The 12168-nt window shown below is 37.9% G+C and overlaps 1 protein-coding gene across 1 annotated transcript in view; it reads right to left on the bottom strand.

Annotated features, from left to right (window-relative positions):
- Positions 1-1374: 1374 nt before the first annotated feature.
- Positions 1375-12168, bottom strand: part of GXYLT1 (glucoside xylosyltransferase 1) — a 47428-nt gene continuing 36634 nt past the window's right edge. The window contains exons 6-8 of the mRNA XM_029204216.1: positions 9900-10023; positions 9514-9686; positions 1375-2235 (exon numbers count right to left, since the gene is read on the bottom strand). Of these exons, the coding sequence (XP_029060049.1) occupies positions 2074-2235; positions 9514-9686; positions 9900-10023 (459 nt within the window). The 3' untranslated portion in view covers positions 1375-2073. The remainder of the gene's footprint in view (positions 2236-9513; positions 9687-9899; positions 10024-12168) is intronic.

Consider the following 12168-nt stretch of genomic DNA (forward strand, 5'->3'; position numbering starts at 1 on the left):
GAGGGGATTATTACAAATAGAATCATAATGTGACTTATTTTTGCACTCTGATTCTAACATTGTAGTCAGTAAGGGAAATCTGCCTAAGAACTGGATATTAACCGAAGCCAAAGGAGGTATGATGTCACTGTAGTTACCGAAGTGTTCACAGAGGTGAAATAACATGATGCCTGGCATTTTAAGATACTTCAGCAAAGGAAAAAGGGACAGATGACACAAATGTGGTAAGATACTGACGTGTCTGATCTGGACGAGGAGTCCCACTGTACTGTTCTCTCTACTTCTGTGTAATGTGCAGACCCATCTAGACATGGGGTACCAGAGTCACCAAAGGTGAGGCCCAGGAATCCATTCTCAGCAAGGTCCCCACAAGAGTCTAATGTAGCCAGGCCGCCAATGGGTCTCACCTGGGGACCATTAAAAATGATCCTATACCCTCCAAACTTCAAAATTCTAGGGACCTCATTTTTTATTTAGCAAATCAACTTCAACAAGTTCACAAGTTCTCACAGTCACCACGGTGCTCTGCCAGGGACGCACAGACTGTGCTCTCTGAACGCTTCTGTCCAAGAGTGCTGGGCTGGCCATCAGCTTCTAATCTGCCTTTCTTAACACCTTCCTCTCCCAATCTGTCCCTGACTGAACTGCAAAGACCGAGGACCGTCTTCCACGTCTCCACAGAGGGCACTGTGTCTTCATAAACCCAATCACCACTATTTTCACAAAGGTGATAGTCTTCCTTCATGATTTTCTCTTCTCTATTTAAGCGTTAAAATGTCAAAAGGAGAAAAAGAAGTTAACCATACAGTACTTGGTAAAATGAGACGTGTGCCCCAGCACAGTACATGCTAAGTACTCAGAATCTACAGCTATAGAAGACAGGTCAAAAACACTAAGAGAAGTAATATTTTCTTATTGCCAAGATAAAAAAAAAAAAAGAAACTGTCTTAAGTGATATTCAAAGAAGGAGGACATGCACATCAAACCAAATCAAAACTAGTTTTTCTATAATCAGATGTGACAATCTTCTGAAGCCAATCAACCATGAAAGTTGTCTAACTTAAAGTAAGGCTCTATACGTATATTTGCTTCTTCAAAAATATCTTGCAAAGCCATTTTGAGGTAGAAGGAAAAAGGTTTAAGTGGACCACTTTTTTTCTGCTCCACTGTAACTATAATGACTGCTCACAGGAAGTACATAGCTTATGCATTTTGGTCCCTCACATTTTCCACCATCATATAAGTACACTCGTTAGGTTCTCATTTTATTATCAGTATATTTATTGTGTCCAGAATGCCCAGTAAAGCTGAAAATTTTCATTTAAAGTGATAAAAAATTTCCTAAAATACCTAATTAATAATCTTAGATATGACTTTTGGCAAGACAGTTAAGCACATACAAATGAAAATTCTACGTTTCACAAATACACACAGAGACTAATAATCAAAACTTTCAGTCTTCCCTCTCAATTTTAAATGTGCAGTTTACTTATAAACTAATAATAATTTTAAGCATGATTGTCACAAAAATATTTTAAAACAGAGATGAAATGTATAAAGGCACACACAGATTGTCGATAGTGACATCAGTTACATCCCATTTCTTTAGAAACAGAACATTTTCTGCTCCTGTAAACAACTTTCTTTTCTCACACATTTAAAGTGAGGTTAGTGCTGACATAAAATTATTGCTATACTCACAGTTTGAGTGTTTCCACTGTGTATGAGGTACATTTTTCTCCAACCATACATCCCTACTGCTCTTACCCACTTGAGAGTAAGAGTCAAACAAAGTCTGTAGGCTATAACCATTCAATAATATCTTCATCAATACTAGAATGATAGCAAATAGCATTACAAAACATCAGAAATCAAAAATATCTTCTTGTTGGGGTCCAAGACTTCAACTTATTCTTCATTACATGAAAATACTGCTCATTAAACTTCTTCGGGAAAAAAATTATTCTGAAGATGAATAATTCTTTCCTGAACACTTCATCTAAGACTATTCCTTCACACACATCCTCTGATATTTTGTTGTTTTAATTCATTTGATCTAGCGGTCACCAAGAATCACCTTTCCTTTGGTGGTCTATCATAACGATCTTGTATGCTTTTCGTCAGCTGTTTGATAAATATTTTGTAAATTTTTCCACAGTATGTATGCACTGTCTTTTGTAGTTCCAGTTCTAAAGGCTTTAATAAAGAATGGATGTTGTCATCTTCAAAAGAACACTAGAGAAAGAAAATAAGACAAAGATATATATAAAAATTTCACTCTATTCCCAACAACTTCTTCTTCAATCAACTTTACATTGACAACCTCCGTTTAAAGTCTCACAGAAAGTATGTGCCCAACAAATAATTTCAATGAGTTTAAGAGACTACGATCTCACAGGAGGAGGGAGAGAGTACGGGTAACTCACTGGGGGTACTGGGGAGAGCCCTTCAGAGAGGAGCATGGAGGCAGGGCACTCCAGGCCAAGGCAAGAACATGGTCAAGGGCAGAGAAGACCAGAGATACTGACAGGTGTGAGGTGACAACCAAAAGCTCGAGGTGTCTGAGAGAGACTAATAAGAGCCAAGAATCACTCTGGTAACACTGGTGAGGCTGGACTGGGAAGGAGGGAGACGGAGGCACAGAGCGGGAGGAATGCAAAATGACAGCACAGGTCAGTGCTTCCCACAGAACTCTAACTGCACAAAGGGATCCCAAGGATAAAGATGTTTGAGAACTGCTAAATACCAAGCACTCTTGGGGGGATTCACAGTGGCACATGAAAAACTATAAAAACAGAAAATACATCTGTTGGGTATTGTTTGGCCCACTAATTCCAAAATATACTTTTTACCCTTTTCACCATAAAATATATTAATAGCCCAAGGAATATATTTTGGAAAACACTGTTGTTAATAGTTAAGTGCAAATAACCTGTGAGCTTAGTATTTTCAACCAGGTACATTTTTTCATTTAGTATTTGCAACTACAGTCAGAAAGACTGATGGGGCTTGAAAACAGAACATTTTACGGGAAAAGTTTGAAGTCAGTGAAAAATGCAAAATCCTGAAGGAAATTCAGAACCTGAAATCTAGGAGGGCTGCATATGACCTGAGGTTCACTACGCTGCCACTGAGGGAGAGGAAATAAAAGCACCATTTGAATCACAATTAGTGAGTCTGTAGGAAGCCACAGCCCATCTAGGGAGAGCAGGCTGAACGTAGATGCTAATTTAGAACATGGACATGTAGAGCTGCAAAGAGATCCTAAACCTGGGTGCCTCTAGTGCAAGAAAACTATGAGCATTAACTGCATGAAACCTTCACTCTTGGGGTGGTTTTTCAAACCTAATTCCATATACTGAAGATAAATATCTTGAAGTATTTTTGCAAACCAAAAATCCCCAAAAAAACAAAAAGAGGACAGGCTTAACTGGGAAGAACGTAACGAAAATAACAACAGCTAGCACACAGGGATCTAGGAGAGACTGCTGAAAGCTGGACTGGTTAAAAGAGGGCCCTTCCTACATGCCAGGCATTGTTCTAAGAGCTTTATACGTATTAATGCACTTAAGCCTCATACCAACTTCATGTAACAGGACATCACTATTTACAAAGCAACTTAAGGCAGGGGGAGAATCCTCCCAGTTACAATGCTAGTTAGGTGGCTAAGCCAGGAGTCCACCTCAGCTGCGAAAAGAAATCGATAGCTAGTGGGAAGCAGCCGCATAGCACAGGGAGATCAGCTCCGTGCTTTGTGACCACCTAAAGGGGTGGGATAGGGAGGGTGGGAGGGAGGGAGGTGCAAGAGGGAAGAGATATGGGGATATATGCATATGTATAGCTGATTCACTTTGTTATAAAGCAGAAAGTAACACACCACTGTAAAGCAATTATACTCCAATAAAGATGTTTAAAAAAAAAAAAAGTCAACAGCTTTACAACCACACAGCACTGCTTATCCAAAACAGCAAACGCAACTGTGCCAAGTCAGTTTCAAAAACTCTGTTAAAAGATGCAGCTCTGTTAACAGTGGTAAACTGTGCTGTGCTGTATACAGACACGTCTACATTTGTCTGGGGTTATGCTGAAGAAGGTCAGGTTTACCTTACCTTCTTCAAGGTTTAACACCTGTATTAAGTGATACTGTCAAGTAACATTTCACTGTGTATAAGCAACATACTTGGACAACTGTGGCTGAGAGGTGAGTAATAATGGGAAGAGCAAACTGTGGTCTTTTTCTTACTCTACAATGACAAAAAATGAAAACATAACAAAGGTGTTTAAAAGTAAACTCCCAGGAATACTAGAGATTCAGTTCATCCACTTTCATGTGATTTAAATCCCAGTTTGTGGTTAAATTTCTTTTTTCTTCACTGGGAAAGTCTTTTGATGAGTATTTTCCCAAAATAAAAATAGTGCCTCATGAATTAGAGCTCTTTTAGTCCAACATATAACACAAGTAATTTGCCCTTTACGGGAGAAGGTGATAAATCACCCAGATGTCTACCTGTAGTACACAGCCAGAAGTCACGCCCTCCACCAGCCACAGACTCTGCAGTGTCCAGGAGTTGTGCAGCATGGAACGCACATCCAGACGTTCCCTTTCCCAGAGGCCACATGTGCCCTTACCTGACTGGGCGCCTCTTCCCATACTGAGTGCTACGTTTGACTGGTCTGCACCATTCCTGCCTGCCTGGTACTCATCCTTCCAGCTCAGTCCAAAGTCAGCTCCTCTGAGAAGCTCTCCTGACACAGTTAATCACTCCCTCCCTCTTCACTGGCACCGCACCCAGCACACAAACTTTTAGGAAGGTCATGTTTTATATCTAAGACTGTCAGTTGAAGGCAGTGAATAAATAGTGAGGCTATGATGACCACAAGTAGATAATTAAAGGCATTTTCAAAAAACAGAACATGTTTTAAAAGTATGGCAGAATGGCAGGCAGTTCAATCTGACAAATGCTGAGTGCCAACTATGTACAAGGTTGTGCAGGAGGGAAATGGTCGAGAATCCCTTGCATCTCTGCAAATCTACTGCATCTTACGCAAATAGAAGAAGGGTGTGAAGTAAATCATAGGTAACACAGAAACACCAAGAAATCTAATAATTCAAACGAAATACAAGAAGCAGAAAATATTTTACAGAGCAATAAAATATTTTGTTCCCATTGCAAATCTGCAATTTTTAATCTTAGTATGTTTATTCACTCAGCAACTAATATTTAACAACTATGTGTGGGCTGTAAAAACTGATTTGCTGGCAGACAGAGCCATGCATTTACATTTTAAAAATGGTTCACGTCCTTATTGTTCACAGCATTCGATGGCTATGACTAAGCTTCTGTCTGACACTTGCATAAATGCCCTTGTCTAAACTGCAATTCTTTTAAATTACACTTCTCACTGAATTATAGATAAGGCAAGATAAAAACACTAACCAAGAGCACCAAAAAAGACTGATTAACTTCATTAAGTTGAAAAATGGGTAATATGGCTATTAATATGGACCCAAAACAAACATTAATCTTTAATTACTTCAGTATTTGAAATAGTTTTTAAAATAAGATTTATTTTTTAAAAACCAAGTGTAATTCATCAGCTTAAATCCAATACTCAATTTTTTTAAAGTATACATTTATAGAAGATCAGAAAAGATCAAATAAAACTAGTAAGATTTAATTCCTTAATAATGTTTTTTTAAATGATCAAAGGCAACAAAGAAATCACATTTTTATAGGAGTGCATTTCTTTTCTATCCTGCAAAGTCTCAGAACCCCAAATGTACCTTTTGTCATTTTTATCACCTCTTGACAACCCATGATAAAGCATTATTAAAATACGATATTGATTTCTGAAGGCATACAAGGTTGGCTACATGAAAATGAACATCACTAAATTTTATAATTCTTCAGTGAGTGTAGCTGTATCGTGATAAACTGATTATTCAGAAACCTTCTCTCTCAGGTTTATAGGACAAGAAACTTAGCAAAAACACTAAAACTGTAGCCTACAATGCTGTCAGCACTTTGCCTACCACCAGGTTTGAGAAACTCAGATTTCCAGGAGAAACCTTCAGCTCCTTGTCACTGCAGACCGTCACCTTACACAGCACATCATCACCGCATCTAGCCCAGCCCTGCTGCTGCCTCCCTTCACCCATCACCCCAAACAGCTCAACGCCTGACCTCCTCTCGGACCTTCCACAACCCTGAGGCTTTTTCTCAGGCAATTTTGGCCCAGCCTGCTCACCTGGCAAACTCTTACTCATTCTTCAGGGCTCACTTCAAATGCCTCATCAACAAACCCTTCCCTGGCTCTTTGGGGCAAAACTTGCACTCTTTCACAGTCCTAGTACAATCTGTGTCTCAGTAGATTACAGTTCAGTATCTTTATCCCCATTCCTATTACTGAGGCTGTACTAGCAAACAATGAGAGCAGTCACGAGCAGATACTGAGCATCTAGCAAACAGGGGCATCAGCTCTTCTCCTGACCCCCACGCTTACACCAAACCACTCCTGTTATTTTACTTATGTTTCTGTCTTCAGGTCCACATAAGATTAGACACAGTCTAGCAGAGCAGTGAACACACCCATGTGAGAGATGAGTGCTCACATACACTTCTCCCCAGGTATCAATGAATTAGCTGCATGGATAGCACTTGATATAATGCTCCTTAAGCAAAATCATAAATCCAGTCCTTATTTGGATTTGCCCCAAGTCTTGGTCCCCAACATATTCAGAGACCTGGTTCATGCATCATCTCCCCCTGTCAATCCACCTGAATTAAACAAGAGCACCGTAAGAGCAAGGAAAAAAAAAGAGAGAAGAACAGATATCTGGGGTGGTGGGGCCAGTATAATTTTTTCCCAAAATCAATATAAAGTAAACGCTTAAAAGAGAAAACCCCATTTACAAAGGCAACAAAGGAGATAAAATACTTAAGGATAAACTTAAGATATGTTCAAAATCCACAGTATGAAGAAAACTATTAAACATTCCTGAAAGACACAAATGAAAGACAGACCTTGTTCTTAAGATGTCTCAACACCATTAAAATGTCAGCAGTCACTAAGTTAATATGTGAAGATGATACACTCCCAACAAAAAAACAAGTTTTTTATGTAATTGAATGAGTTGATATTTGTGGAAAAATAAAAATACAATAGGTAGGAAAACACTGAAAGGACAGGCTACGAAGAGGAAGTAACCCTATCAGATATTAAAATACAGCACAAAGGCTTTATAATTAAAAGTGTGCAAGAGTACAAAAATGGACAGACCAATGGAGCAGAACAGAAAATCCAGAAATTACAAATGGAACTTTAGTATATAATAAAGTCAGTATCTCAAATCTTTGGGTTACAGATAGACTTTTAAATAAATGGTGTTGGGACAAGACAGCTATTTGGAAAAAGATCAAATTAGACCTATTCCTCTCTCAAAAGAGTAAATTCCAAATTGAGCAGAAGGTTAAATGTAATAAATGAAAAAGTATATAGGTGAATTTTTCTATAAGCTGAGTATAGGTAAGGAAAGACTTTCTAATTACTACTTTTTTAAAAAAAGGTTTTAAATTTGATTACATAAAATTTTTTAAAAACAACTTTGAATGGTAAAAAATTCCATAAACAGTCAAATTGGGAAAAAAATTTACATCAGATATCACAGAAAAAGAACTAACATCTTTAATACACAAAGAACTTGCAACAAATGGTGGGGAGGTGGGGAGTAGAGACCGAAACTCCCTCATGGTGATGACTGTACAACTCTGTAAACATGCTAAAAACCACTGAATTATTTATACTATGGGTGAACTGTGTGGTATATAAAATATGTTATCAATAAAAAAGATGTAAAAATAGCTGTTAAATATATAGAAGGATGTTCATCTCAATCATAAGAGAAAGGCAAATTAAAATTAAACTAAGATTCCATTTCTCACTCGTTAGAATGGCAAAAATTTTTCAAGCTTGGTAATACACTCTGTTAGGGAGGCTGTGAGTAACAGGCCTCGTCATGAACTGTTGGCGGGAATGCAAATAATCCCCATGTAGGGAAAACAGGCGGTATCTTCAATTAAAATTATCCCATGTCCAGGAATTTACCCTGAAGAAACATCTCTCAACAATACATATATATGTATGGCAAAGTTATGCACTGCTGTGTTATTTATTATTCAAAATGCTGGAAAAGACCAAAATGTTCAAACATAAGAGATTAATTGAATAAACTCTGGTACATGCACAAAATGGAATATCATACAGCTGTTTAAAGAAAAAAAGCATGAAGAAAATATTTATAAATGCCCAAATTTCCAGAATACTGTAAAAAAGGCAAAGCGCAAATAAAGATGAACAGTATGCTACTTCTCATGTAAGAAAAGGGGAATTACAAAACATACACGTATCTACTTACCTGTACAGGAAGGACAAACCAGAAAATGAAATTGGTGATGGGGTGGGGGGCCTGGGGTGGAAGGATGGGGGAGGAGCGCTACTTCTGAGTAAACCGTTATATAGTTTCGACTTTTTGAAGTATATTAATATTCCTCATATCAAACTAAAGTTAAATCAACAAAGATGAGGGGAAAAAACTTAAAACTGAAAGCATACAGAACACATGAACCCAACTGTATTTCCAATGAATGAATAACCACACTGAAAGAAGGAGAAAAGAACTGATGCAAGTAACTTCTGTACATAGTACTGAGTACACACCCTCGTCTGGGGCAGGGGAGGGGCGGGGGGAGGACTAGAAACAAATCCTTTATAGTAGGCTGGTTTTTCAAGAACAGAGGAGCAGAGATAGCAGTATGAATGGAGCATTTTTGAAATCAGTTTAAGTGTACTGCAGAACTAAGCAAAAGAGGAAATATTTTATGCTCGGAGCCAGGATTCTAATTGTGGAAGAAATGAGATAAAACAGAAACAAAGTAGGAGAAGGCAAGGAAGGGGCCTAAGGGAATGGAACTGGAGGCACTGGTGTGAGCACATGACTGTGTGTGTTTGTATATTTGTATTTCCCAGCTCTGCTGCTGAAAGGGCTTAGAAGGGAAGACACCCTTGTAGCAATAAGTATCGGAGTTCCTTTGACAGCTGATTTCAGGGTGAGGGCAGGGAATGTATAACAAGACGAGCCTGGGATATTTTCTTTGGACAGAGAATGCGGAGGTACTCAAAATAATGATGGGAATATGTCAAATGAGCACAAGAGGTAGCCAAAAGGGCTCCCGATCGCCAAATCTGGCACAACTTCAGCATCAATATAAATAAAATTGAATACTGCATTATAAATCATGGAAAAAAATACATATCAGTGAGTTCACACTGATAATGTATAGATCAATAAGTGGGCAAAGGGGAGTGCTCTTCCTTACAGCAGAACGCCAAGTGCCAGAGCTAGATGTGGAAGGAGTGCTGGGTTTATAACTGATGAACTAGGGTAAAGGATATGCAAATTCTCTGTAAGCTTGCGAGTATGTCCACAAAAACATTTTTTTAAAAAAAGCTTACATTTCTCAGTGCTTCATAAATAGCTCTAAATGCTGGTTGCTTATCATCATGGTAAACACCTCTGTTCCCATGAAGAATAAAGATTCCTTCTTCTTCGGCTTCTTGGCAATTGCTTCCATATATGCAATGATCTGGTCGATAATTCCATTGACACGGAAAAACAAAAAGGCTTTCTAGGCAGAGACAAAACAAAAAAGCAAACATACCCTAATTCCACAGAATTAATACTTTGCAAAATTTTAGTTTAAATTTAGTTTACTCTGTCTTAAAAAAAAAGTGATAGCCATTAGTATAAGCCAAAATCAAATAAATGCATTTCTCCAGTTCTGACTAAATATTAACTATGATTTTTTTTACAAATGCAAAGAATAAATTTAAATGATTACCTGGATTATGAAAAAATATGATATTCAACAGATCTTGATCACCCCATGTGATGTTCAGTTTGTATTTTTTAAGTAATGGCATAAGTATATCTCCCCATCGTAGTCGCACAGAGGTCATATCATTCTGTTGGTAAATACATTAATGAGATTCTCAGGCTTCCAGGTGTAAAACGGCAGCATAATGACAGTTCCCCATTCTTCCCTTAGCAATTGTTACAGAGCAAGGGGAGAAGTGTAAACTTTCTTTCTTTCTTTTTTTTTTTTTTTGTGGTAAGCGGGCCTCTCACTGCCGTGGCCTCTCCCGCCGCGGAGCACAGGCTCCGGACGCGCAGGCCCAGCGGCCATGACTCACGGGCCCAGCCGCTCCGCGGCACGCAGGATCCCCCCCGGACCGGGGCACGAACCCGCGCCCCCTGCATCGGCAGGCAGACTCCCAACCACTGCGCCACCAGGGAAGCCCAGAAGTGTAAACTTCTGTTTCAAAACCAAGTGACTCTAATGTAAACGTAAATGTCAGTAAAACTGTCCAGCTGGAGTGCAGAACATAACAAAAGAAGGTATCTGAAGCTGCACAAAGAAGTGATAAAACTAACAGATGTTGGGGAGGAAAGGGAAAGAAAAAGTATGTGGTAGTTTAAGTACTATGACTGTGACCTCATCTTAAAAAGCAGATACCTTTAGTACCTATGTCATATGTCTAGACACAGTACCTATGTCTCTATCATACAGCTGCTGAGGAGCAAACCTGTTAATATATAAATAAAAAGTACTAGGAAAAGTACCTGGCACAGTGTTAGCTATTATTGTCACCATGATCATTATTATTCTTAGTCTGATTTGCCAACCCTTTATAACTGGCATTTCAAAGAGGTCATTTGAAATTGATAAATCAAAAATAGATACTGAATTTCGTCAGATGCCTTTTCAGCCTCTATGGAACTACTCATAGCTCATACCTAAGGAAACAACAGAGTTGAAAGAGGGCTGGGGATCATGTGAACCTGGGGTGAAGTTGAATACTAAGTCTTTTATACCAATTTGACTCTGAAACTCTCCAGACTTAAACCCGTACTCCTCAAAGTACAGTTTGCAGTGTGCTGATCAGTGAATTTTTCACGTCCTCTACAAGATTTAAGTACACAAATTAAGAGTAAGATTTAGAAACTTTTATAGCAATTTTATGTCTCTTTAGTCTAATATTTTCCTAGTAATTTATTTACATTATTTTTAGAAAAGCATTGCCTCATGACAGATTGTAAACAATGTTTAAAAAAACACGGATTCTTCTCCACGGATAGCTTAAAAAACATTATTACAAGCTATTCTAGGATATATAACAAACACAATGGAGGTATAAACAATCTATCCTTTGAGAAAGAAAAGTCAGAATTCCTGGGAAAAAAACTACGTATTTAAACTAAATATAATCTGCTATAATTGTATTACCTTTGTGTGAAGTTTCTCAGAATGCAGTAAATACAGTAAACTATACACAATCGGAAATAAATCTGGAAAATGACTGAAACAAGTTTTACTTAAGTAAATATTAAGAAAATACTTTATTGAAAGGATGACTCTGAAATAAGTCACAGATCATGTTCACTAAATGTTCTTAGGATCTGAAAAGGAAACTTCTGAATTGCTCAAAAGGACCAAGACCAGAAACAGATTAAATAGACAGGACTGGTGGACCCCTTGTACCATGTCAATGTTCAAGTCTTCACTGGATTCTACTTATGAAACAAAAAAAATGTATAGAGAGACAGAAATACACCTATTCAAAGAAATACATCTATTCAAAGAAAAGAAAGATAAAATTACAAGGTCCAGGGCAGTTTTAGGGAAAAAAGAAAAAAATCAAGGGGTGGGAGGTGGGGGAGACCTTTATAATACACGTAACGGAAAAGTCCTACTAGAAAAATACTGGACAAGAAGCAATAACACTAGCATTATTTGCTGAGGATACAACCTAGAATATCCAAGACAACCAATGAAAACTATGAGAAATGAGTTTAATAAAGAGGCATCATATGTAAAAAGAGCTCAAGTCAACAGAAATGGAAAAATGGCAAAGTACAGAAATAGTCAAAGGATATGGCCATACAGCCATTCACAAAGGAGGAAACAAAAATGGCTAAAATTTGTATGAAAAGATTTTCATCCCACATTGGTGGTACAGTGAGGAAAGTAAAAATTAAAATACATGAGATATTTTTCAGCCATGTAACTACATATTCATACTAGTACACACAAACAATAAAATCAAAAC

This window comes from Monodon monoceros, unplaced genomic scaffold (assembly GCF_005190385.1).
Source record: "Monodon monoceros isolate NGI ecotype Baffin Bay Population unplaced genomic scaffold, NGI_Narwhal_1 Super_Scaffold_6, whole genome shotgun sequence".
Classification (NCBI taxonomy): Eukaryota; Metazoa; Chordata; class Mammalia; order Artiodactyla; family Monodontidae; genus Monodon; species Monodon monoceros.